This window comes from Ranitomeya imitator, chromosome 6 (assembly GCF_032444005.1).
Source record: "Ranitomeya imitator isolate aRanImi1 chromosome 6, aRanImi1.pri, whole genome shotgun sequence".
Taxonomy (NCBI): Eukaryota; Metazoa; Chordata; class Amphibia; order Anura; family Dendrobatidae; genus Ranitomeya; species Ranitomeya imitator.
Window position 1 is genome coordinate 511,926,266 of NC_091287.1, and position 26,924 is coordinate 511,953,189.

General features: G+C 44.5%; 1 protein-coding gene across 1 annotated transcript in view; it reads left to right on the top strand.

The window, feature by feature from the left end:
- The window catches only part of PKHD1L1 (PKHD1 like 1), a 262,674-nt gene that overhangs the window by 185,330 nt on the left and 50,420 nt on the right, over positions 1 to 26,924 (top strand). The window contains exons 59-68 of the mRNA XM_069731788.1: positions 4,157 to 4,330; positions 4,874 to 4,977; positions 5,173 to 5,299; positions 8,591 to 8,712; positions 9,049 to 9,139; positions 10,623 to 10,771; positions 19,722 to 19,844; positions 21,004 to 21,115; positions 22,198 to 22,314; positions 22,409 to 22,574. Of these exons, the coding sequence (XP_069587889.1) occupies positions 4,157 to 4,330; positions 4,874 to 4,977; positions 5,173 to 5,299; positions 8,591 to 8,712; positions 9,049 to 9,139; positions 10,623 to 10,771; positions 19,722 to 19,844; positions 21,004 to 21,115; positions 22,198 to 22,314; positions 22,409 to 22,574 (1,285 nt within the window). The remainder of the gene's footprint in view (positions 1 to 4,156; positions 4,331 to 4,873; positions 4,978 to 5,172; positions 5,300 to 8,590; positions 8,713 to 9,048; positions 9,140 to 10,622; positions 10,772 to 19,721; positions 19,845 to 21,003; positions 21,116 to 22,197; positions 22,315 to 22,408; positions 22,575 to 26,924) is intronic.

A 26,924-nucleotide genomic window follows, 5' to 3' on the forward strand; every position in this document is an offset into this window, starting at 1 on the left:
TGGGGTTGCCATGGCTGCAAACCCATAATCCAGTATTGGATTGGAACTCTATGTCGGTATCCAGCTGGGGTTGTCAGGGGGTACATGGTGATGTTCCATTTTTGTCTATTTCGTCATCCACTCCTTCTGAGGTCCCAGAGTTCTTGTCTGATTATCAGGAGGTATTTGAAGAGCCCAAGTCCAATGCCCTACCTCCGCATAGGGATTGTGATTGTGCCATCAATTTGATTCTTGGTAGTAAATTCCCTAAAGGTCGATTATTTAATTTATCCGTGCCTGAACACGCCGCTATGCGCAGTTATGTGAAGGAATCCCTGGAGAAGGGACATATTCGCCCATCGTCATCACCACTGGGAGCAGGGTTCTTTTTTGTAGCCAAGAAGGATGGTTCGCTGAGACCGTGTATTGATTACCGCCTTCTTAATAAGATCACTGTTAAATTTCAGTATCCCTTGCCATTGTTATCTGACTTGTTTGCTCGGATTAAGGGGGCTAGTTGGTTCACTAAGATAGATCTTCGTGGTGCGTATAATCTGGTGAGAATCAGGCAAGGAGATGAATGGAAAACTGCATTTAATACGCCCGAGGGTCATTTTGAGTATCTAGTGATGCCGTTCGGACTTGCCAATGCTCCATCTGTGTTTCAGTCCTTTATGCATGACATCTTCCGTGAGTATCTGGATAAAATCCTGATTGTTTACTTGGATGACATTTTGATCTTCTTGGATGATTGGGAGTCTCATGTGAAGCAGGTCAGAATGGTTTTTCAGGTCCTGCGTGCTAATTCTTTGTTTGTGAAGGGATCAAAGTGTCTCTTCGGTGTGCAGAAAGTTTCATTTTTGGGGTTCATCTTTTCCCCTTCTACTATCGAGATGGATCCGGTTAAGGTCCAAGCCATCCAGGATTGGACTCAGCCGACATCTCTGAAAAGTCTGCAAAAATTCCTGGGCTATGCTAATTTTTATCGTCGCTTCATCTGTAATTTTTCTAGCATTGCCAAACCATTGACCGATTTGACCAAGAAGGGTGCTGATTTGGTGAATTGGTCTTCTGCTGCTGTGGAAGCTTTTCAGGAGTTGAAGCGTCGTTTTTGTTCTGCCCCTGTGTTGTGTCAACCAGATGTTTCTCTTCCGTTCCAGGTCGAGGTTGATGCTTCTGAGATTGGAGCAGGGGCGGTTTTGTCACAGAGAGGTTCTGGTTGCTCAGTGTTGAAACCATGTGCTTTCTTTTCCAGGAAGTTTTCGGCTGCTGAGCGTAATTATGATGTGGGCAACCGAGAGTTGCTGGCCATGAAGTGGGCATTCGAGGAGTGGCGTCATTTGCTTGAAGGAGCTAAGCATCGCGTGGTGGTATTGACTGATCATAAGAACCTTACTTATCTCGAGTCTGCCAAGCGCTTGAATCCTAGACAGGCCCGTTGGTCGTTATTTTTTGCCCGCTTCGATTTTGTGATTTCGTACCTTCTGGGCTCTAAAAATGTGAAGGCGGATGCTCTGTCTAGGAGTTTTGTGCCCGACTCTCCGGGTTCATCTGAGCCGGCGAGTATCCTCAAGGAAGGAGTCATTGTGTCTGCCATCTCCCCTGATTTGCGGCGAGTATTGCAAAAATTTCAGGCGAATAAACCTGATCGTTGTCCAGCGGAGAAATTGTTCGTCCCTGATAGGTGGACTAGTAAAGTTATCTCTGAACTTCATTGTTTGGTGTTGGCTGGTCATCCTGGAATCTTTGGTACCAGAGAGTTAGTGGCTAGATCCTTCTGGTGGCCATCTCTGTCACGGGATGTACGTACTTTTGTGCAGTCCTGTGGGATTTGTGCTAGGGCTAAGCCCTGCTGTTCACGTGCCAGTGGGTTGCTTTTGCCCTTGCCGGTCCCAAAGAGGCCTTGGACACATATTTCGATGGATTTCATTTCTGACCTTCCCGTTTCTCAAAAGATGTCAGTCATTTGGGTGGTCTGTGATCGCTTTTCTAAAATGGTCCATCTGGTGCCCTTGGTTAAATTGCCTTCCTCCTCTGATTTGGTGCCTTTGTTCTTCCAGCATGTGGTTCGTTTGCATGGCATTCCTGAGAATATTGTTTCTGACAGAGGTTCCCAGTTTGTTTCAAGGTTTTGGCGAGCCTTTTGTGGTAGGATGGGCATTGACCTATCTTTTTCCTCGGTTTTCCATCCTCAGACTAATGGCCAGACCGAACGAACCAATCAGACCTTGGAAACATATCTGAGATGTTTTGTTTCTGCTGACCAGGATGATTGGGTGTCCTTTTTGCCGTTGGCTGAGTTCGCCCTTAATAATCGGGCCAGCTCGGCTACCTTGGTCTCTCCATTTTTCTGCAATTCTGGGTTCCATCCTCGTTTCTCTTCAGGACAGGTTGAGTCTTCGGACTGTCCTGGTGTGGATTCTGTGGTGGACAGGTTGCAGCAGATCTGGACTCAGGTAGTGGACAATTTGACCTTGTCCCAGGAGAAGGCTCAACTTTTCGCTAATCGCATACGCCGTGTGGGTCCCCGACTTCGTGTTGGGGATCTGGTTTGGTTATCTTCTCGTCATATTCCTATGAAGGTTTCCTCTCCTAAATTTAAACCTCGTTTTATTGGTCCGTATAGGATTTCTGAGATTCTCAATCCTGTGTCTTTTCGTCTGACCCTCCCAGACTCCTTTTCCATACATAATGTATTCCATAGGTCGTTGTTGCGGAGATACGTGGCACCTATGGTTCCATCTGTTGAGCCTCCTGCCCCGGTTTTGGTGGAGGGGGAATTGGAGTATATTGTGGAGAAAATTTTGGATTCTCGTGTTTCTAGACGGAAACTCCAGTATCTGGTTAAATGGAAGGGTTATGCTCAGGAAGATAATTCCTGGGTTTTTGCCTCTGATGTCCATGCTCCAGATCTTGTTCGTGCCTTTCATGTGGCTCATCCTGGTCGGCCTGGGGGCTCTGGTGAGGGTTCGGTGACCCCTCCTCAAGGGGGGGGTACTGTTGTGAATTCTGTGGCTGAATTCACTCCTGTGGTCACAAGTGGTACTGCAGCTTCTGAGCTTCCTCCCTCAGGTGTTCTGGTGAGCTCGTTGGCTGCTTTGTTATTTAACCCCACCTGATTCTGTCTTCTTTGCTCCTTGTCAATGTTCCAGTGTTGGATCTGAGCTTCTGGATCTTTCCTGTGGCCTGCTGCTCTGCTTAGATAAGTGCTTCTTTGCTTTTTTGCTATTTTTTCTGTCCAGCTTGTCTATTCGTTTTGCTGAAAGCTCTGAGACGCAAAGGGTGTACCGCCGTGCCGTTAGTTCAGCACGGTGGGTCTTTTTGCCCCCTTTGCGTGGTTTTTTGCTTTAGGGTTTTTTGTAGACTGCAAAGTTCTCTTTGCTATCCTCGCTCTATCTAGAATATCGGGCCTCACTTTGCTGAATCTATTTCATCCCTACGTTTTGTCTTTTCATCTTGCTAACAGTCATTATATGTGGGGGGCTGCCTTTTCCTTTGGGGTATTTCTCTGAGGCAAGTCAGGCTTGTATTTCTATCTTCAGGCTAGTCAGTTCCTCAGGCTGTGCCGAGTTGCATAGGTAGTGTCAGGCGCAATCCACAGCTGCCTTTAGTTGTGTTTAGGATAGGTTCAGGTATTGCGGTCTACAGAGATTCCACGTCTCAGAGCTCGTTCTATTGTTTTTGGGTTATTGTCAGATCACTGCATGTGCTCTGACTGCTGGCACACTGTGTTACTAGATTGCGTTCATAACAGTGAACTTTCTGAAAGCCCACCTGTCTGGTTTGCCTGTATGCAGTTTGACAGACAGGTCAACAGAAGAAGAAAGATTACAGGAAGAAGAAGCAGGACTTTATCGATCTCAGCTCTTCTGCTGCTAGGATTAAACTTGACAACAGGCAGTTGAAAGCAAGTTAAACGCATGGGAGATACCTAGCGGCTGGCAATATGGAGTGACTATTTGTGTTTAAGTGGTTTGCAGATTGTCTGTCTGTTTATCACATTATCTGTCAGATGAGATCAAGTTGTCTGACATTACATGGAGAATTTAAATACAAGTAATTAAATAAGTATAACCATGGAATACAAGGGCAACCAATACAATGTAGGAAACAATAAACTAATATTATTTGTTCCTTATTTATATTTTAGTAATTTTGTATTGTTTTTGTCCTCCAGCTAACACCTATCAAGTGCCAAACACGACCCTGAATTACACTCTGGCAGCTGACGTTGCTTTACTTAGTAGGAATATTAAGATCATTGGTGAGGACTATCCTGGTTGGTATAGTGAATCATTTGGAGCCCGAGTTCTCGTGAGCACATTTTCAACCAACAATGTGGAATATCGAGGTATTGTAACTCTTACCAATGTCAATTGTTTCTGTAATACAGGACAGGGCCTCTGTCCGGCTCAGAAAAATATCTGATGCCACCGCTCACAGTCCTGACTAGTGATGAGCGAATATACTTGTTGATTGGGTTTTCCCGAGCACGCTCGAGTGGTCTCCGAGTATTTGTGACTGCTTGGAGATTTAGTTTTTGTTGACGCAGCTGCATGATTTACGGCTGCTAGCCAGCCTGAGTACATGTGGGGGTTGACTGGTTGCTAGGGAATCCCCACATGTAATCAACCTGGCTAGCAGCCGTAAATCATGCAGCTGAGGCGAAGAAAACTAAATCTCCGAGCAGTCACAAATACTCGGAGACCACCCGAGCGTGCTCGGGAAAACCCGAGCAACGAGTATATTAGCTCATTACTAGTCCTCCTGACCTCATAAGGAACTATAGAGTCTGTTTCGTCATCTGCTCCCCTTATTTTTGCCTTATAAACAATACTAGGGGGCGGTCATATGAGAAGGAGACTTTACTGATCATTAAATTATGTTTTTGAAGGTAGTGCAAGAATTGAGAATGTGGAATTTTACCACACTGGGCAAGAAGGTTACAGAGATCCCACAGACCCACGGAACTCATTGGCTTTCCTCAATCTTGGAGAGGTGGGTTGTCATGGACTTTATTTTACTTGCTCCTATTTATTTTGGGGAAAAAAATGAAAAATTGGGAAAGGAACATAAATGTCATATTCTGTATTCTTGTGTCAAAATAGTGGGGGAAGTGAAGCTTTTGTAAAAATAATACTTGATTCCAAAAAAAAAGATAACATTTGTCTACTGTTCGTCTGTTATTTATAGGTACCATCAAATGAATCCTACGTTAAGGGATGTGCCTTCCACAATGGATTTTCTCCAGCAATTGGTGTGTTTTACACAAACGGACTCAACATTGATGACAACGTTATTCACTTCACTGTAGGAGAAGGTAAATTTAATGGACAGATTGACATAGAGAAAAAGGGACCCCAGAGTAGGGATGCAAATGGACCTTCTCTAGGGGGTAAGACAGAAGTGAAAAGATATGATCTTGGTGGCGCTCAGGTGGTAAAGTAGAAAGTGGCGAATGGAGGGGAAGGTTCACCTTTGAGTTCAAAGATAGCACCAGGAGAAGAACGCACTAGGGAGTTGAGCAGGTTGACAATAGGTAGAATAATCGGCAAAGTGGCAATGCACTGATCAGTACTAGCTTTACTGGCCAGTACATCGCCAATCCGCTGATTCTTCCAACCAGGACAGAAGGGCATTAGGACTGTTTGTTTTGCCTTCTACATCTTCTGTACAGGACTGTTGTGCCAATAACACAAGTCTAGAAAAAAAAATTAATGTGCCAAGGTTTTTGAATAGGTTTAGGGTATTTTGAGGGCGCTGAATTAAAAAATCCCATTACGGTACTTTTGCAGAATTGTTTCTAGTTTTTGAGACAATTCATCCATGAAAATAATGCATTCCCCCAATGCGACTTGTGTGTGATAACAGATGTAATAGCTTTTGGTCTTTTTACTCTTTAACACTGTCTTAACTAATGAAATATCCCATAAAATTATTTAGTATTTTAATTTACAGGCTTATTTATAATGCTATAAAAAACAATTTTTGAAGCCAGAATTCTACTGTAATTAATTAACTAATAAATAGCTCAGAAACTAGTCAATGTAACCAAACCAAAGTCATATTCTTAGCACCATAAACTTAATATAAAACCATTCAGACATCATGGGCACCAAAATCACTTGCCTATGAATCAATAAATAAATCGTCTTAATATTTAAAAGCTAAAAATCTGTATTATGGTAAACAATAAAAAAAAATTAAAACACTGCAACATAACAATCCACACTTTAAATATATCTTTTTTAACGCTGAAAATGGCATGTAAAAAAACAAAACAGGAAAAAATATTTAAAAAATCAAAGTGAGCATTGTTTTGTTCACACACTCTAAAAATGGTGCATTACATCAGTTCTATATACCTCAAAATTGTACCAATAAAAAGTACAACTTGTCTGATAACCAAGCCCTTATAAACTTTTTTTTTTTTTTAAATTATCATTTTGTAAAAACATTAAACATTTATTAACCAATGGAGGCCTGGATTTGTAACGATACTCAAAATCAAAGTGGAAAATCAAATTACAGGCTGATCCAACTTCAGTGGAAATGCCTCAAAACAAGGAAATGATGCTCAGTATTGTGTGTGGCCTCCACGTGTCTGTATGACCTCCCTACAATGCCTGGGCATACTCCTGATGATGTGGCAGATGGTCTCCTGAGGGATCTCCTCCCAGACCTGGACTAAAGCATCCTCCAACTCCAGTAAAGTCTGTTGGTGGATGGAGCGAGACATGATGTCCCAGAGGTGTTCAATCGGGTTCAGGTCTGGGGAATGGGCGGGCCAGTCCATTGCTTCAATGCCTTCATCTTGCAGGAACTGCTGACACACTCCAGCCACATGAGGTCTGGCATTGTCCTGCATTAGGAGGAACCCAGGGCCAACCGCACCAGCACATGGTCTCACAACGGGTCTGAGGATCTCATCTCGGTACCTAATGGCAGTTAGGTTACCTCTGGCGAGCACATGGAGGGCTGTGCGGCCCTCCAAAGAAATGCCACCCCACACCATTACTGATCCACTGCCAAACCGGTCATGCTGAAGGATGTTGCAGGCAGCAGATCGCTCTCCACGGCATCTCCAGACTCTGTCACATCTGCTCAGCGTGAACCTGCTTTCATCTGTGAAGAGCACAGGGCACCAGTGGCGAATTTGCCAATCCTGGTGTTCTGTGGCAAATGGCAAACATCCTAAACAGTGTTGGGCTGTGAGCACAACCCCCATCTGTGGACGTTGGGCACTCAAACCATCCTCATGGAGTCGGTTTCTAACTATTTGTGCAGACACATGCACATTTGTGGCCTGCTGGAGGTCATTTTGCAGGGCTCTGACAGTGCTCCTCCTGTTCCTCCTTGCACGAAGGCAGAGGTAGCGGTCCCGCTGCTGTGTTGTTGCCCTCCTACGACCCCCTCCACATCTCCTGGTGTACTGGCCTGTCTCCTGGTAGCGTCTCAAGCCTCTGGACACTACGCTGACAGACACAGCAAACCTTCTTGCCACAGCTCGTATTGATGTGCCATCCTGGATGAGCTGCACTATCTGAGCCACTTGTGTGGGCTGTAGAGTCCGTCTCATGCTACCACGAGTGTGAAAGCACAACCAACATTCAAAGGTGACCAAACATCAGCCAGAAAGCATTGGTACTGAGATGTGGTCTGTGGTCCCCACCTGTAGAACCACTCCTTTATTGAGGGTGTCTTGATAATTGCCAATAATTTCCATCTGTTGTCTATTCCAAAGACATACTGATAGGGAATCTAGATTGTGAGCCCCATTGGGGACAGTAATGATAATGTGTGCAAAACTGTAAAGCGCTGCGGAATATGTTAGCGCTATATAAAAATAAAGATTATTATTATTATTTATTATTATTATTCCATTTGCACAACAGCATGTGAAATTGATTGTCAATCAGTGTTGCTTCCTAAGTGGACAGTTTGATTTCACAGAAGTTTGATTTCTTGGAGTTAGATTCTGTTGTTTAAGTGTTCCCTTTATTTTTTGAGCAGTGTATTTTGGAATGTGATGATAAAAAACAAAAACTAAACTCCTGGGTCCTTAATCCCCTTGAAAATATACATTGTATGTGTACGGAGGATGAGCGAACTAGATATATGGATCGGATTAAGAGCTTTACCTACCAGAACAAATGGAATAAAAAGAGTTTACAGATCTTATGTACCCCAAAATAGAACCAATAACGACTTCAACTGCAAGAAATGAGCCCCGAATAGGCTATGTCGAAAAAAAAAAAAGTTATGAATTTAAAGGGGTTGTTCCATCATGATCGGCACTGCGGAAATTTCCATCGAAAAGACCTGAAGTAGCAGTAAGCCATACTTTTGCTCCCAGCACTTGCCTCCGATATCAAACAACTCTCCGCTTTGACACATAGCAAAAGTGGAAATGAAAAGGCGACCCTCTGTATGATATTAATATTGTACTATTGGGATCATATAGAAAGGGGTTGTGAGACAATCCTGAAAATTCTAAAATACAATTCTCCAATATAATATTATTATTCCTGTGATGGCTCCATACTGATTTTCTTTATCTTTCGTCAATGCTGAATTTATAAATATATAAATTGTAAATTCTTATTTGTAGGAATTAGAGTATGGGGAGAACGTATAAATATAAGGAGAAATCTGGTTGCCCTTGCCGTTTGGCCAGGTACTTACCAAGACCGCGAGGAAGTAAACAATATCCTATGGCATGCTGGAATTGACGTAAGTGCAGGAGTTAGGCGCCAATCAGGGTGATGAGGATTTAGTTCATCTACCCTTTATATCGTTATGTTGAGAATTTACTGTAGATGATTTTATGTTTACAAGTAATATATTCTTATATTGGCCAGAACTGTTTTATACAAATCAGAAAATTCCCTACATAGACACTGTAGATTTAAAAGTCAATACTGTGCCTGCCTGAAGCCACCACTAGAGGGAGCAGAGGAGCTTACTGTATACTGTATTGCTATAGTAATGTATTGTATGCAGTGAGCTCCCTCTAGTGGTGGCTGCAGGAAGCCAGTCCCTGATCCAAAAGCTGATTTTATATTCTAGATCAGTGAAGGAACTGACATTGTCCTGCAGAATAACGTGGTTTCTGGGTTTGAAAGAGCTGGATATCGTATCGATGGAGAAGTTTGCCAAAGTGAGTAACAGGGGTAATATAATAACATAGAAGCTAGACCACTACTATGGATGTTATAATGTGGTCAGTTCTGTTAAACAGGTGATATGTCGACTTGTGTTGTGATATAGAAACAGCCAAGTTGGTCTATGTCATCAGCCTTAAAGCGATTTTTTTGGTTTTGGAAAACCCCTGTTCCCAGAATGCAGTTTGTTTTTTAAAAAAAATCAAACTCTGCTTTACTCACCTTCCCTGTTTACACCATGAGTCTCCGCCAATGCTCCTGGTGTCTGGTATTGTCTACAGCGCTGACAACCCGTCTGTAAAGAAACAGCATCAGATCTAATGAGTGAAATGTCCATGGGTTGAGGCCACATTGAAAACACGATAGACGTATTGCAATTCAGCATGTGGTGTAGTCATATTTTGTAATTGTGCTCAAGAGTTGGATCTAAGGTATTGCTTGGTTGGCAGTATTAAGACATACCAATATGTTTGAGGGGTTGCCCAGGATTTTAGTAAAGTAAACCTGTCAGCAGGATTTTGCTAAGTAAACTACATGCATTGTCATTTTACTACTGTTAAACTGATTAAAATGATACCTAGGTGATGAAATCTGTTTTGTGGTTCTTGTGTAATCAGTGTTAGAAGTATTCAGCTAATGATATGCCCGTGCTTTGGGGCAAGACTGTAGGCAGAGTCTTATCTTCCTGCTCTAAGCCAGAGAAACCAAGGAAAGACCTGCCCACAGGCCGCCCCGAAGCCAAAACAGTCTGTCTCTATGATGAGGAACATGTTTGTGCTTTGGGGTGGCCTGTGGGCAGGTATTTCATTGGTTTATCTGACTTAGAGCAGGAAGATAAGACTCTGCCTACAGTCCCGCCCCGGAGCACTGGCATCTTATTAACTGAAAACTTCTAACACTAATTACACAAGAACCACAAGACGGATTTCTTCACCACAGGTATAATTTTAATCAGTATAACAACAGCAACATGACAATGTCTGTAGTTTAATGAGCAAAATCCTGCTGACAGGTTACCTAAAGCAGAAACTAGTATAAAATAAAAATAAATAACTTACCTGCTAAATCCCCTGCTGCTCCAGTGGTTCCTACTAGTCCTACAGAGATTACATTATGTACAGTACATTGCTTTCATAACTACTAGACTTAGTGGTGATGCTAGTATGTGTTATGGCTGAGGTCGGTGATTGGCTGCAGAGTTCACATGCATGATAAATATGATGGATCCGCAGATTTGGCACTGACCACTGGGGGGAGTAATGGTTATTATTTCATTTTATTTCAATTCTTAGTGTTAAGCAAATTATTTTAAATCTCAGACGAAGCTTTTAAAATTTTTGCAAAATTGACACTTCTCTCTTTATAAAGTTGTAGTAAACAGAATCTACCTTGCGATGTGCCCACTACAAAACACTGCATGTGACTACAGTAAATATAAAAACTATCACAGCCCGTAATTACATATAGTTATTCCTACAGGCATCACTGATCCCAGTCTGCAGTGGTTTAACAACGAAGCCCATGGAGGATTGTATGGTATCTACATGAATCAAGACGGGCTCCCTGACTGTTCACTTATAAGAGGATTTAAATTATGGAAATGCTGGGATTATGGTATCTACTTCCAGGTAATGTGTGAAGCTGCCAACTTAAAGGAGAAATCTTGTCTTAAAGGGAACCTGTTCTGACCTGCTGCTACCAAGTTATAGAGCAGGAGAAGCTGAGCAGATTATTACAGTGGGGAAAAAAGTATTTAGTCAGCCACCAATTGTGCAAGTTTTCCCACTTAAAAAGATGAGAGAGGCCTGTAACTGACATCGTAGGTAAACCACAACTATGAGAGTAAAGATCGAAAAAAGAAATCCAGAAAATCACCTTGTCTGATTTGGCAAATTATGGTGGAAAATAAGTATTTGTTCATTAACAAAAGTTCATCTCAATATTTTGTTATATATCCTTTGCTGCCAATGACAGAGGTCAAACATTTTCTGTAAGTCTTCACAAGGTTGGCACACACTTGGTGGTATGTAGGCCCATTCCTCCATGCAGATCTCCTCTAGAGAAGTGATGTTTTGGGCCTGTCGCTGGGCAACACGGACTTTCAACTCCCTCCAAAGGTTTTCTATGTGGTTGAGATCTGGAAACTGGCTAGGCCACTCCAGGACCTTCATATGCTTCTTACAAAGCCCCTCCTTCATTGCCCTGGTGGTGTGCTTGGGATCATTTATCATTCTGAAAGACTCATCCACGTTTCATCTTCAATGCTCTTGCTGATGGAAGGAGGTTTGCACTCAAAATCTCACGATACATGGCCCCATTCATTCTTTCATGTACACGAACCAGTCGTACTGGTCCCTTTGCAGAGTAACAGACTCAAAGCATGATGTTGCCACCCCCATGCTTCACAGTAGGTATTGCGTTCATTGGATGCAACTCAACATTCTGTCTCCTCCAAACATGACGAGTTTTGTTTCTACCAAACAGTTCTACTTTGGTTTCATCAGACCATATGACATTCTCCCAATACTCTTCTGGATAATCCAAATGGTCTCTAGCAAACTTCAGATGGACCCGGACATGTACTGACTTAAGCAGGGGGACACGTATGGCACTGCAGGATCTGAGTCCCTGGTGGCATAGTGTGTTACTGATGGTAGCCTTTGTTGCGGTGGTCCCAGCTCTATGCAGGCCATTCACTAGTTCCCCCTGTGTGGTTCTGGGATTTTTGTTTACCAACCGGGTGAGATCCTGCGTGGAGCCCCAGATCGAGGAAGATTATCAGTGGCCTTGTATGTCTTCCATTTTCTTATTATTGCTCCCACAGTTGATTTCATCACACCAAGTTGCTTGCCTATTGCAGATTCCATCTTCCCAGCCTGGTGCAGGGCTCCAATTTTGTTTCTGGTGTCCTTCGACAGCTCTTTGGTCTTCACCATAGTGGAGTTTGGAGTGTGACTGTTTGAAGTTGTGGACAGGTGTCTTTTAGACTGACGTCACACTAGCAGTATTTGGTCAGTATTTTACATCAGTATTTGTAAGTCAAAACCAGGAGTGGAACAATTAGAGGAAAAGTATAATAGAAACATATGTGCCACTTCTGTATTTATCACTCACTCCTGGTTTTGGCTTGCAAATACTGATGTAAAATACTGACCAAATACTGCTAGTGTGATGGCAGATTCATACTGATAACAAGTTCAAACAGGTGTTATTACTACAGGTAATGAGTGGAGGACAGAGGAGCCTCTTAAAGAAGAAGTTACAGGTCTGTGAGAGCCAGAAATCTTGCATGTTTTTAGGTGACCAAATACTTATTTTCTCCTTCGCCTCATTGGGGGAAACAGACCGTGGGTGTATGCTGCTGCCACTAGGAGACTGACACTAAAGGTACTGTCACACTAGACGATATCGCTAGCGATCCGTGACGTTGCAGCGTCCTCGCTAGCGATATCGTCCAGTGTGACAGGCAGCAGCGATCAGGCCCCTGCTGGGAGATCGCTGGTCGGGGAAGAAAGTCCAGAACTTTATTTCGTCGCTGGACTCCCCGTAGACATCGCTGAATCGGCGTGTGTGACACCGATTCAGCGATGTCTTTGCTGGTAACCAGGGTAAACATCGGGTAACTAAGCGCAGGGCCGCGCTTAGTAACCCGATGTTTACCCTGGTTACCATCCTAAAAGTAAAAAAACAAACAGTACATACTTACCTACAGCCGTCTGTCCTCCAGCGCTGTGCTCTGCACTCCTCCTGCTCTGGCTGTGAGCGTCGGTCAGCCGGAAAGCAGAGCGGTGACGTCACCGCTCTGCTTTCTGGCTGCCCGGCGCTCACAGCCAGACCAGAGAAGCAGAGCGCCGAGGACAGACAGCGGTAGGTAAGTATGTAGCGTTTGTTTTTTTACTTTTTAGGATGGTAACCAGGGTAAACATCGGGTTACTAAGCGCGGCCCTGCGCTTAGTTACCCGATGTTTACCCTGGTTACCGGGGACCTCGGGATCGTTGGTCGCTGGAGAGCTGTCTGTGTGACAGCTCTCCAGCGACCAAACAGCGACGCTGCAGCGATCCGGATCGTTGTCGGTATCGCTGCAGCGTCGCTATGTGTGACGGTACCTTAAGTGATACAAAGAAAGTTTGCTCCTCCCCTGCAGTATACACCCTCCTGCTGGCTCTCAGCTAACCAGTTCTTGCTTAGTGTCCATACGAGGCACACGGACGGGTCTGCTATTCAGACCCAAAGCCCTTTATTATTTTATTTTTACCTTTTACATTTTTTATTTTAGATTTTATTTTTCCACGGACGAATGGGGCAACAGATCCTTTCAAGGTTCCGATCTCCCCGAACCATCAACAGGCGAGCACGGAGAGTGTCGCCTCTCCATATCCTCTCCTGTGATGGGGGAAGCCAGGCCTTGGCTGATTCTTAGGGGCGATGGGCCCCTTCAAGGGCATCGATCTCCCTGCACCCTGAACGGACGAGCACATGGAGTGTCGCCTGCATGTACCCTCTTCCCCAGCCAGGCTTATTGTCGGACAACTGGCCCTGTCCACCCGGGGGCTTGAACTCCGTGGATGTACAGAGGCCCCTCTCTATGGCATCTGAGCAGCCCCCACTGTCCCACCACTGTGAAAGTGGATGGCACAAGGAGGCGGACGGTTCCTTTCCACCTCCCTAACAAAGAGATGGTGGATTGAAGTTTACACCTTTTACCTCTGCACCATCCACGCTACAATAACTGACCTGCAGCAGAACAGCGCTGAAACCCACATCCGCGGTGGCTCCATGCTGGGACGCGCACCGATTGTGAGTGGAACCATCTGCAGCGGGATATCCACATGCTGACAGGCAGCTTCAGCCACTTCCGTGTGGCCCACCTCTCTGAGGTAACGCTCCGGCCGGCTGCAAAAATTTAGCCCCCGGCTTCGGCCGATGTGTAGGCCGCATCTCGGAAGCCGTGCCCGCACTATGGCGCGCTAAGGCGGATCCACACGCTTTTCTGGCACTTCTCGCCTGGCACAGGAATGCTCAACTACAATGCCCTTCACTTCTACCGCTGGTGTCGCCCACCGGCTGCAGAAATTTAGGTCTCGGCTTGGGCCTATTGATGGAAGTCTCAAGGCTCCACCCACATCGTGTCTGTGGCTCCGCCCCCCCGAATTGGCGCTTCCCGCTCTCTGCGAGACATTATCAACTCTGTAACTCCCAGTGACCATCTTGGTCCACCCGGCTGGCTCACACAGGGGCGATGGCTTTTGCATTAAAGGGGCACAACGACTCTACATCAGTACCAGGGTAAGGAAGTACCTGACCAGTTGGTCTTAAAGGCACATGATCAGTATTGCCTGGTCTTAAAGGTGCATGACCAGTATTCCCTGGTCTTAAAGGTACATGACCAATATTCCTTGGTCCTAAAGCCACACGACCAGTACTCCCTGTCTTAAAGGTGCATGACCCGTATTCCCTGGTCTTAAAGGTGCATGATCGTATCCCCTGGTCTTAAGGGCACATGATCAATCTGAAGCCGGTCACCCTAAATGAGCTCAGGAGCCCTCCGCCGCTGATCCCAGTTTATCCCAGAGTACCTAGTTCCCCTCAGTGGACTTCGTCACTGACCGCAATCCATAGTTCTCTGACCAAGAGATTGAATCCCTCCGTGTACCCTCTGTGGCTTGGAGTGCTCGCAGGACCGATATACATGGTCCCTATCCAACATGGGAGCCGTCGGCTAGCAGGGGCCGCGAGTATTCTAGAAACGTGCAGGGGTCTAGAAACGTACAGGCATCTAGAAAACTGAAGTTTTCATTTCCTGATCTCTCTCCCCAATGATTTGATGACAACAAGGCTCTGAATATGGATCGGATATTGCCTAGGACCTGGACTTGCCAGAGCTTCAGAAAAGGATGGACACACCTATTTATACCATCAACCAATCTCGGTACATTGACGAGGACTCCGGTTCTGCTCTAGACTACGCAGTGTCCCTAATAAGGAGACTAAACTCCCTTGTAGTGCATTTGCCATTCAGTCCGGATAAGCGATTCACTGGACAGAAGCCTCTACGTGGGATGCCATGCCTGGTCTGATTTTTAAGGGCGACAGGTCTTTTAAAGGGCACCGATCTCCCCACACCATCAACAGATGAGCACATGGAGTGTTGCCTCCATGTATCCTCTTCTGCATCCAGGCCTAACGCCAGACAACTTGCCCTGTCCACCCGGGGACCTGAACTCTGGGGATGTACAGAGGCACCCTTTTTGGCGTCCGAGCACCCCCATTTGCATCACCACTATTTAGCAGATGATGCAACAAGGCGGACGATACCTCTCCACTTCCCTGTTAAGAGGATGGTGGATCGAGGGTTCCTAATTTTCTACGTTGCACCGTCAAAAGAGAGCGATGATGGCAAGAGATGGCTTTTTTCCTGACCTTCTGGATGCAGCCCCGCATTCTGCCACTTGACAGACTAACCGGGTAGAATCTCTTGTGGTATACATACCAGTATCCCTGCCCGATGTATCATCAATTAAAAATACCACGGACTGTCAGATAACACATCTGGTTTGTTCCGTCTTGCGGCTTCGGATTCAGCGCTCTATCCTTCCTTAGCCACCGCATGGGTTGCTTGAGCAATGGTCTCCTGGTTGAAGACCTTAACTACTTTGATTCATACAAGTAACCTTTCCCCGGAGACAGTACAGCTGGCCAATCAAATCTTCTGAGCGGGAGACTAACAAGGGATCATATTTTTTCTACAGACCCAACCAGCAGTGGAAGGGTTGTCCAGGACAGTCTAGATCTAAGGGATCTTGGTTCCAAAAAAGGGGAATGAAAAGTAAGACCGATCCTGGACCTCAAGCTTCTAACAACCTTTGACAAGGTCCTCCTTTTTGAGGATGATCCTGCACACTTCCAGAAGGATGGTAATTCTCTCTCGAGACAAGGTCGTGGCCCTTCAACAGGGAGCTCGCGCACTTGATCACTCATCCCCTCATTTCATTCGATTCGCTAGGAGGGTTCTGAGGAAAAATGGTGACGACAATGGAAGCAGTTTCCTTCGCTCCGCTCATTTTCAGCAAGTCAATCAGGTTTTCAAAGGGTAGTCTCTGAGCTCCTTCCTCATCCAGGGCCTTCTCCTGGTCCAATGGTTATTAGTGACTACCAATGCCAGTCTTCTTCTCCCGATCATTGCTCTTGGGATCCGAACGGTACAGCTAATCCCACAGCAGGTCCACTGCCTTCAGGCGGGTAACCCCATACGAATTCAATTGACTAATGCCACGGCTGTGCCATACGTCAATCATCTAGCAAGTACCCACAGTCAAGCGCCATGGCCGAGGTACCTCACATTCTCTGATGGGCCGAGATCTATCATTCGGTGATCTTGGCAGTACATATCCCTAGAGTTGAACTCTGGGCGGCAGACATATTCAGCAGTCAGGGTTTCTCCTCAAGTGAGTGGGAACTTCACCCGGAAGTCTTCCATTAGATCTGCCTTCACTGGAGTACTCCAGATGTAGGTCAGATGGTGTCCAGACTGAACGCCAATGTACTCGAGTTCATGGTTCGGCCTCGAGATCCAAGAGCCATCGCAGTGCATGCTCTGTTCTTCCATGGTACCAATTTCCATAACCCCTCTTCCACTACTTCCGAGATCTTTTTGGAAGCAGGAAGGGCCTCAGTGATTCTGGGAGATCCGCACTGACCATGTCAATTTGCAGAACTAGTATTTTTCCATCTTATTGCAACAAAACTGCAAATATGGACTTCCTTGCAGGGAGTCTTCACCTGTGGTTCTTCCCTATTGCATACCGTTAGATCTTTGGGACCTTAATGGTCCTGGTGGTCTTACAGTAGACTCCTTTTTTGATCCAGACAGCCTTTACTATCAGGGAAGGTCACCCCCTTTTTCCCTCCGATCTTGTCATCCTGATGAGTCTTCAGAGCTTGCTGCTCTGTTCTTTCATACTTTTTTCCTTATTACCATCAAGGCAAGGTTGTCCTCAGGCCATCCCCTTCCCTTGTTATCAAGGTGGTATTGTATTCCCACTGTTACAGGGGCATCGTCCTTCCCTCATCTCTTTTGGCTCCAGTCCACAAAACGGAATGGGTTCTCTATGATCTGGACGAAGTGAGTGCTCCGATTAGGTACGTATCGAGGACGGCGTCCGTCCGAAGGTTGGACACTTTATTTGGGCTTCCTGACGGTAAGAAGAAGGCTTCCTGACAGTCACAGGAAGGGTTTTGCCATTTCATCGGCCATGTTAGCCTGGTGGATTCGTTTCACCATCCAGGAGTCCTTCTGTGCTAGATGTCAGCCTATCTCCATGTCTGAGGGCTCTAGGCACCAGACGTCGGCAAGCACGGCTGCAAGCTTGCGGATTCCTCCAGTCCGCATGCATTCTTGAAGCACTATAATTTCCACAGATGTGAGTTTGGGCAGGTGGACTCTGCAGGCCGCGGTGGCGCACTTGTAAGTAGCGGTTACACAGGGCCTGATCTGATGTTGTCCCCACCTAGGGACTGCTTTGGGACGTCCCACGGTCTGTGTCCCCCAGTGAGGCGAAGGAGAAATAGGAATTTTGTGTACTCACGGTAAAATCCTTTTCTCAGAGCCATTCATTGAGGGACACAGCTCCCACCTTGTTATTAGCTTGTGCTTGTTTTATAATTTGACATGCTATACTCTCATATATAATATGACATGCTATACGCTCATATGTTGTTACTGATCCCCTACTGCTTTTGCACCGAATTGGTTAGCTGAGAGCCAGCAGGAGGGTGTATACTGCAGGGGAGGAGCTAACTTTCTTTGTATCACTTAGTATCAGCCTCTGTTATGAACAGGTGATTCAGAACCACAATGGACCTAGTGGTTAAGAGCACACAAAGTGACCTGATAGTTACTAACATAGGACGAGCTCTGAGACGTGGGAACTCTGCTGACCGCAATCCCTAATCCTATCATACCACACTAGAGGTAGCCGTGGATTGCGCCTAACGCTCCCTATGCAACTCGGCACAGCCTGAGAAACTAGCTAGCCCTGAAGATAGAAAAATAAGCCTACCTTGCCTCAGAGAAATTCCCCAAAGGAAAAGGCAGCCCCCCACATATAATGACTGTGAGTTAAGATGAAAATACAAACACAGAGATGAAATAGATTTTAGCAAAGTGAGGCCCGACTTACTGAATAGACCAAGGATAGGAAAGATAGCTTTGCGGTCAGCACAAAAACCTACAAACAACCACGCAGAGGGGCAAAAAGACCCTCCGCACCGACTAACGGTACGGAGGTGCTCCCTCTGTGTCTCAGAGCTTCCAGCAAGCAAGAAAAACCAATATAGCAAGCTGGACAGAAAATATAGCAAACAAAAGTAACACAAGCAAAACTTAGCTTATGCAGGGCAGACAGGCCACAAGAACGATCCAGGAGAAAGCAAGACCAATACTGGAACATTGACTGGAGGCCAGGAAAAAAGAACTAGGTGGAGTTAAATAGAGCAGCACCTAACGACTTAACCTCGTCACCTGAGGAAGGAAACTCAGAAGCCGCAGCCCCACTCACATCCACCAGAGGAAGCTCATAGACAGAACCAGCCGAAGTACCACTCATGACCACAAGAGGGAGCTTGACCACAGAATTCACAACAAGCCTCCTAGTGGCAGCAGCATACACCCACGGTCTTTGTCCCCCAATGAATGGCTCGGAGAAAAGGATTTTACGGTGAGTACACAAAAATCCCTATTTCCACTATAATATGCAAAATAATTCTTGCCAAATCAGACAAGGTGATTTTCTGGATTTGTTTTCTCAGTTTTGACTCTCATAGTTGTGGTCTACCTGTGATGTCTATTACATCATCTTTTTAAGTGGGATAACTTGCACAATTGGTGGCTGACTAAATACTTTGTTTTCCCCACTGAATATAGACTTTTGGGAAAATGCTTAGGGATCTATTTTTTTTTAAAAACTGGTCATTGTAGGCTAAGGAGTTCGGTTGGCGGTTCTACTCTAAGAAGTCATAAATGAGCAGAGTTCTAGATAAATGAAAATTGGCTCCAAATTTTTTATACAACCTTTTATAACTTAACTCTATTTTCTCCCTGATTCTTTATTACATGTTCCATGCATATCAAACTGCATTGTCAATCTGACAGGTTCCCTTTTATGAGAATCTTATGGAATAATGAAGAGAGATGCCACCAGGGAGTTCAGTCACTTTTCAATGTGCCACCACTGCCCATTCAAGTCTGAAATTGTCTGATTTCATCTGTTATTGTGTCATGTTGGAAGAAACTTCTGTAGTAAATTCCCAGAGGTGCATGCAAGGCATTAAAGCCTCCTCATACTGGCAGGTCACACTCCACAAGAAGAAACCTTGCCGCTTAGATCGAAATCTTAGCCTCTCACCAAGCCAAATCAGATCTCATGCTTTGTACAGATGATGAGCAATACCCCGAAACACCGTTTCTGCAAATTGAGATTCTGATTTGGCTTTTATGTTAAGTCATATTGCAAGGCTCGTTAAAGGGTTGATATTGGTATGTAGGAGTCCTCAAGTCTCTCACGTCTTTGTCTTTACAGGTAACATCGTCAGTGCAGATCTCTGATGTGTTTCTAGCAGAAAATGGAATGGGTGTACTTTCTATAATATACACTCCAGCAGCAACCACTCACCAAATATCTAACAAAACAGTGCAGATCTCCGTAAGTATGCAAAATTAAGCATGTGTACTCCATTGACAACCTGTCGAGATACTGATTTTTTTACAGATTTAACATACGGTAAATATTTGGCATTTGTAGTAGATGAAAAGATAGTGATACTTTATTTCACCAAAATTGCCTCACAGAATACGCATGGCGCTTCGGTCATCTAGACCTTCCTCAGATGCACATAAATTCTATATGAAGGTGCCTGCTTTTCTCTGGCGCACCTGAGGAAGGTCCAGATGACCGAAACATAGTGCATATTTTGTGAGGCAATTTTGGTGAATTAAATTGTCAATATATTTTCACCTACTACGAGTGCCAAGTTCCTAGTTTGCTACATAAGGGATGGGACGCTACTTGAGCACCTTATTGTGATGTAAGCCCTTGGAACACCATTTTGTTTTCTTTCTTTTAGATTGAAATAAATCTAAAAGTTTGTGCTGATTAACTTCTTAACTTACAAATTAAATAGACAGAGCTTATCCCTTTTCATGGAAAGTTCCAAATCTGCTGCCTTAATATATTAATTTAAAAAAAAAAATTCTGGCACCCTACAACTTCCTGCAAGAATGTCAGGAACATTCTTTAAGGTGTTGGCCCCTATCTTATAATTTGGTACTTGCATAGTAGCAGCTCAATGGCAGCAATGATGAGACAAATCTTTTGCGGTGTATGCGTCAGGATGAGGATGCGAGACAAATAACGAGAATGTACATTGAGACATGAACAGGAAACGATGCACAACGAAAGAAGAAAGGACTGTTTATGGGAGGTCCAGCAAGGGGATATGTCAGAAAGGTGGACAAATTATTATAGAACAATTAAATATTTTTCAAGCATTGAACAATCTCTTAAATGCATACATTGTTCTCAATAGTAAAACAGTAATATTAGAGCAATTTCAATTTAGAAGTTTCTGGGATTCAGCTTATTGCCAGTGAGAACGGAAAAGTAGACAGTCTTGTGATTTCAAACAATCTCCAGGGGTTTTCCTGGAGTATTTGTATATTTATAGGCTTCATGAATATAGGCAATTGTATATATTTTATATCTAATCTCTTTTTTTATAATCGGTATAGTCATTTTTTTTCACAGTAGTAATGATATATAGAAACATTTTTAGGTCAACATTTTTTGTGTTTCTTGTTTTCAGAAATCCTTGCTGGTGGGAACAAGTACAGACTTTGATTGCAGTGATGTCCTGACAGATAGTGATGCCAATGTCAAGCTTTCTGCTCAACATCGCAGTGCCAGGCCTCTTACAGGTAGGTATTCTCTGCTGAACTGGAAAAAGAGAACATGGTACATAAGCAAACATTAGTTGCTCACGTGTCATGTGCAGTTGTGACATTATTGTGACGTGAGTACAATCTCATTATTTCCCTAGATGGGTTTAGGTCACTCGGGAATTTTAATTAATTCTTAAGATTGATGCACATCCACGCAAGGAAAACCTTGAGGTTGAGTATAAGTCACGTTAAGGTTGGATGCACATTACTTTTGTGTCCACAATTCATGACTCCATTGGGGCTTCCATCCGAAGTATTCAGATGTACCCCCTACAAAGCCTTGGACTTCAATGAGACAATATGAAGCTTTGGATTCCATTTTCCCTCTTTTCCAGCAGTATCTGCCTTTGGACTTTATTTAACCTCCTTTCCGAAAGTTTTTCTCTTTTCAGATGAACAAAACAGCGTAGTCCTCCAAACTGTGCATTCGGGTAAAAAGATGGGCGCCGTCGGTGACACATTTTAATACTGTTTCTCAAGGGTTCAAATGGAAGCCCTAAAAAGGGGTCATGTACAAGAAAACAAAGTTGGTCTGAACATAGTCTAAGGCTACGTTCACATTTGCGTTGTTGGGCGCAGCGTCGGCGACGCATACCGACGCATGCGTCATGCGCCCCTATCTTTAACATGGGGGGTGCATGGACATGCGCCAGTATGCGTTGTATTGTGTTTTACGACGCATGCGTCACATTGACGCACAGAGAGGGTGCAGAGGAAGCTACTTGTAGCGTTTTCCCTGCGCCGAAATTCCTGCTCTGTACGATTCCTGCTCTGTGTCGCAAAACGCTGCGTTGTGTATTTGCATTGTTGGTTGCGTTGCGTCGCTGATGCTGCGCCCAACAGCGCCAATGTGAATGTAGCCTTATATTGTTATTTTACCATGTCTCACAGGTAACCAATAGCAAGAAGTTCATACAGTTTTTATGTTCTTCTAGTGCAACTCCCATTTAGTGCTCTCCATCTTTTTGAGCCTTCTAACAAATAGACGGTCATGATTTTACTGTATGTTTTACTGTACAGCCTTATAGTCACATTTTACTTCCCCCATTCATTTACAGGTGGCAGAAGCGGCATATGTTGGCCCAACTTTGTCTCTGGCCATAACATGGCGCCTGCACACCCAAATGCGGGGACCATGAGCTATAATGCAATCAGTGGCCTCCTGACTGTGAAAGGTAAATGTACTTTTATACTTGATGGCTGACTTCTATTTCTCATTTTATAGAAGACTTGCATTTCATATTATTACTGGTTTTCCTTCCATTTTAGATACCACATTTGTGGGGTACAAATCTGTGTGTTCTGGACAGTCCAATGTAATGTTCATGACCAACCCGGATAGTGAGGATCTACAGCACCCAGTGGAAGTCTCCACATTAGCAATGTCAGACTGTTCAGAGAGTCAGAAAGTCTTTATCCATCGACCTGACGTATCGTAAGTTACTGCACTAATGTAAACCGGTTTCCATGCATTACTGGATATACCCTAATGTTTCCTTGTCACTGTCTTTCTGTATATCTGTATATGTATACATAATATATCACAAAATTGAGAACACCCCTCACATTTTTGCAAATATTTCATTACATCTTTTCATAGGAGAACACTGAAGAAAAGACACTTTGATCACTTTGATGCAATGTAAAATAGTCCGTGTACAGCTTGTATAGCAATGTAAATTTGTGTAAATTTGGTGTGCCCTCTAAATTGCTCAACAAGCCATTAATGTTTAAACCACTTGCAACAAAAGTGAGTACCCCCCTGAGTGAAAGTGGCCAAATTGTGCCCAAAGTGTCAGTTGTTGTGAGTTCCGTTCTGGAGTTCCCTCCTGTGGTTGCTAATGGTATGTTTGCGAGTTCTGCCCTTGGGCTCCCTCTGGTGGTTTCGAGTGGAACTGCTGCTCCGTTAGGTGGCTGTAGCAGCTGCCTTCACTAATCGTCTTGCCTGGGTTTGTTATTTAAACCTGCTCTGGGCTTTAGTCCATGCCTGCTGTCAATGTTCTTGGTTGGATTTGATTCTTCCCTTGGATTTCTCATATGGCCAGTCCTTGTCTGCAAAAGATAAGTTTTGCTAGTTTGTTTGTCCATTTGTTTGGACTCTATTGCTTTGCATTTTGTCTCTTTTGTCCAGCTTTTCACTATGTCTTATTTAGGCTAGCTGGAAGCTCTGGGAAAGCAGATTTGCCCCTCCACACCGTGAGTCGGTGTGGAGTTCATTTTTGTAAACTCTGCGTGGATTTTGTAGTTTTTAATACTGACCGCACAGTATCCTTTGCTCTCTGTCTATCTAGTTTAGTATTGGCCTCCCCTTTGCTGAATTCTAATTTCATTTCTGTGTTCGTCATTTCCCTCTCCTTTCACAGTCAATATTTGTGTGGGGCTATTTTTCCTTTTGGGGGTTTCTCTGAGGCAAGATAGCTTTCTATTTCCTTCTTTAGGGGTAGTTATATCTTAGGCTGTGACGAGGTGTCTAGGGAGTGTCAGGAACATCCCACGGCTATTTCTAGTTGTGTTGTTAGGATTCTCAGAGCTCGTTCCATGTTGCGTTTTAGCCACCAGGTCATTTCAGTGTGGCCTCTTAACTACCAGGTCATAACAGTACAGCAGGCCAAGAATGAATTGAATGCGTCTCAAAAGAAGGAAAAAAAAGAGTTCTGAACCATTTTTTTTTCTGTGCTCTGTTTTGTCTTCTTTTTCCTCTTGATATCTGGGTGGTGTTAGATATATGCTCTGGTATGGAGGTTCAGGGTTTGTTTTCTCGTGTGGATCAACTTGCTGCAAGAGTCCAGAGTATCCAAGATTATATTGTTCAGACTCCGGCTCTAGAGCCAAGAATTCCTACTCCTGATTTGTTTTTTTGGGGACAGATCCAAGTTTTTGAACTTTAAAAATAGCTGCAAATTGTTTTTTGCTTTGAAACCCCGTTCTTCTGGTGATCCCATTCAGCAAGTGAAAATCATCATATCCTTACTGCGTTGTGATCCTCAAGACTGGGCATTTGCTCTTGAAACAGGGAATCCTGCATTATTGAATGTAGATGCATTTTTTTCAGGCGCTCGGATTGTTGTATGATGAACCTAACTCTGTAGAGCATGCTGAGAAAACACTGTTGGCCCTGTGTCAGGGTCAGGAAGCGGCAGAGTTATATTGCCAGAAATTTAGAAAATGGTCTGTGCTCACTAAATGGAATGAAGAGGCGCTGGCTGCTATTTTCAGAAAAGGTCTTTCTGAAACCCTTAAAGATGTTATGGTGGGCTTTCCTACACCTGCCGGTTTGAGTGAGTCTATGTCTCTAGCCATTCAGATTGATCGGCGCTTGCGTGAGCGCAAGGCGGTGCACCATATGGCAGTGTCCTCTGAGCAAAGTCCTGAGCCTATGCAATGTGATAGGATTTTGACTAGAGCAGAAAGGCAGAAATTCAGACGTCAGAATGGCCTGTGTTTTTTCTGTGGTGATTCAGCTCATGCTATTTCTGATTGCCCTAAGCGTACTAGGAGGGTCCCTAGGTCTGTTACCATTAGTACTGTGCAGCCTAAATTTCTCTTGTCTGTTACCCTGATTTGCTCATTGTCGTCCTTTCCTGTTATGGCATTTGTGGATTCTGGCGCTGCCCTGAACTTAATGGACTTAGAGTTTGCCAGGCGCTGTGGTTTTTCCTTGGAACCTTTGCAGAGTCCTACTCCCTTAAGGGGGATTGATGCTATGCCATTGGCCAAGAATAAACCTCAGTACTGGACACAGTTAACCATGTGCATGGCTCCAGCACATCAGGAAAATATTCGTTTTTTGGTGTTGCATAATTTGCATGATGTTGTTGTGCTGGGTTTTCCATGGTTACAGGTACATAACCCAGTGCTGGATTGGAGATCTATGTCTGTAACTGGTTGGGGTTGTCAGGGGATACATAGTGATATTCCTTTGATGTCCATTTCCTCGTCCCCCTCGTCTGAAGTTCCTGAGTTTTTGTCGGATTTCCAGCATGTATTTGATGAGCCCAAGTCCAGTTCCCTGCCTCCTCATAGGGACTGCGATTGTGCCATTAATTTGATTCCTGGCTGTAAGTTCCCTAAGGGCCGACTTTTCAATCTGTCTGTGCCAGAGCATGCTGCTATGCGGAGTTATTTAAAGGAGTCCTTGGAGAAAGGGCATATTCGCCCGTCTTCGTCACCGTTGGGAGCGGGATTTTTTTTTGTTGCCAAGAAGGATGGCTCCTTGAGACCCTGTATAGATTATCGCCTTCTCAATAAGATCACTCAAATTCCAGTATTCATTACCTTTGCTTTCTGATTTGTTTGCTCGGATTAAGGGTGCTAGTTGGCTTACTAAAATCGACCTCCGAGGGGCGTATTATCTTGTGCGTATTAAACAAGGTGATGAATGGAAAACAGCATTTAATACGCCTGAAGGCCATTTTGAATATCTTGTGATACCATTCGGGCTCTCTAATGCTCCATCGGTATTTCAGTCCTTTATGCATGATATCTTCCGGAATTATCTGGATAAATTTATGATTGTGTATTTGGATGATATTTTGGTTTTCTCCGATGATTGGGAGTCTCATGTGAAGCAGGTTAGGATGGTGTTTCAGGTCCTTCGTTCTAATGCGTTGTTTGTGAAGGGCTCTAAGTGCCTCTTTGGAGTTCAGAGGGTTTCTTTTTTGGGTTTCATTTTTTCTCCCTCGGCTATTGAAATGGACCCTGTTAAAGTCCAGGCCATTCATGATTGGATTCAACCTACATCTGTAAAGAGCCTTCAGAAATTTTTGGGCTTTGACAATTTTTATCGTCGCTTTATTGCTAATTTTTCTAGTGTGGTGAAGCCTCTGACCGATTTGACGAGGAAGGGCGCTGATGTGGTGAATTGGTCCTCTGCGGCTGTTGAGGCCTTTCAGGAGCTTAAACGTCGTTTTACTTCTGCCCCTGTGTTGCGTCAGCCAGATGTTTCTCTCCCTTTTCAGGTTGAGGTTGATGCTTCTGAGATTGGGGCCGGGGCCATTTTGTCTCAGAGAAATTCTGATGGCTCTTTGATGAAACCATGTGCCTTCTTCTCCAGAAAATTTTCGTCTTCTGAGCATAATTATGATGTCGGCAATCGGGAGTTGTTGGCTATGAAGTGGGCATTTGAGGAGTGGCGACATTGGCTTGAGGGAGCCAAGCATCGCGTGGTGGTCTTGACTGATCACAAGAATCTGATTTACCTCGAGTCTGCTAAGCGGTTAAATACTAGACAGGCTCGGTGGTCTTTGTTTTTCTCACGTTTTGATTTTGTGGTCTAGTATATTCCTGGATCTAAGAATGTGAAGGCTGATGCCCTTTCTAGGAGTTTTTTGCCTGATTCTCCAGGAGTTCTTGAGCCGGCTGGGATCCTCAAGGAGGGGGTGATTCTTTTTGCCATCTCCCCTGATTTACGGCGGGTACTTCAGGAGTTTCAGGCTGATAAACCTGACCGCTGTCCTGTGGAGAAATTGTTTGTTCCTGATAGATGGACTAGTAGGGTAATTTCTGAGGTTCATGGTTCGGTGTTGGCTGGTCACCCTGGGATTTTCGGTACCAGAGATTTGGTGGCTAGGTCCTTTTGGTGGCCTTCCTTGTCGCGGGATGTGCATTCATTTGTGCAGTCCTGTGGGACCTGTGCTCGGGCTAAGCCTTGCTTTTCCCGTGCCAGCGGGTTGCTTTTGCCTTTGCCTATTCCTGAGAGGCCATGGACGCATATTTCCATGGATTTTATTTCTGATCTTCCTGTTTCACAGAAGATGTCTGTCATCTGGGTGGTTTGTGACCGGTT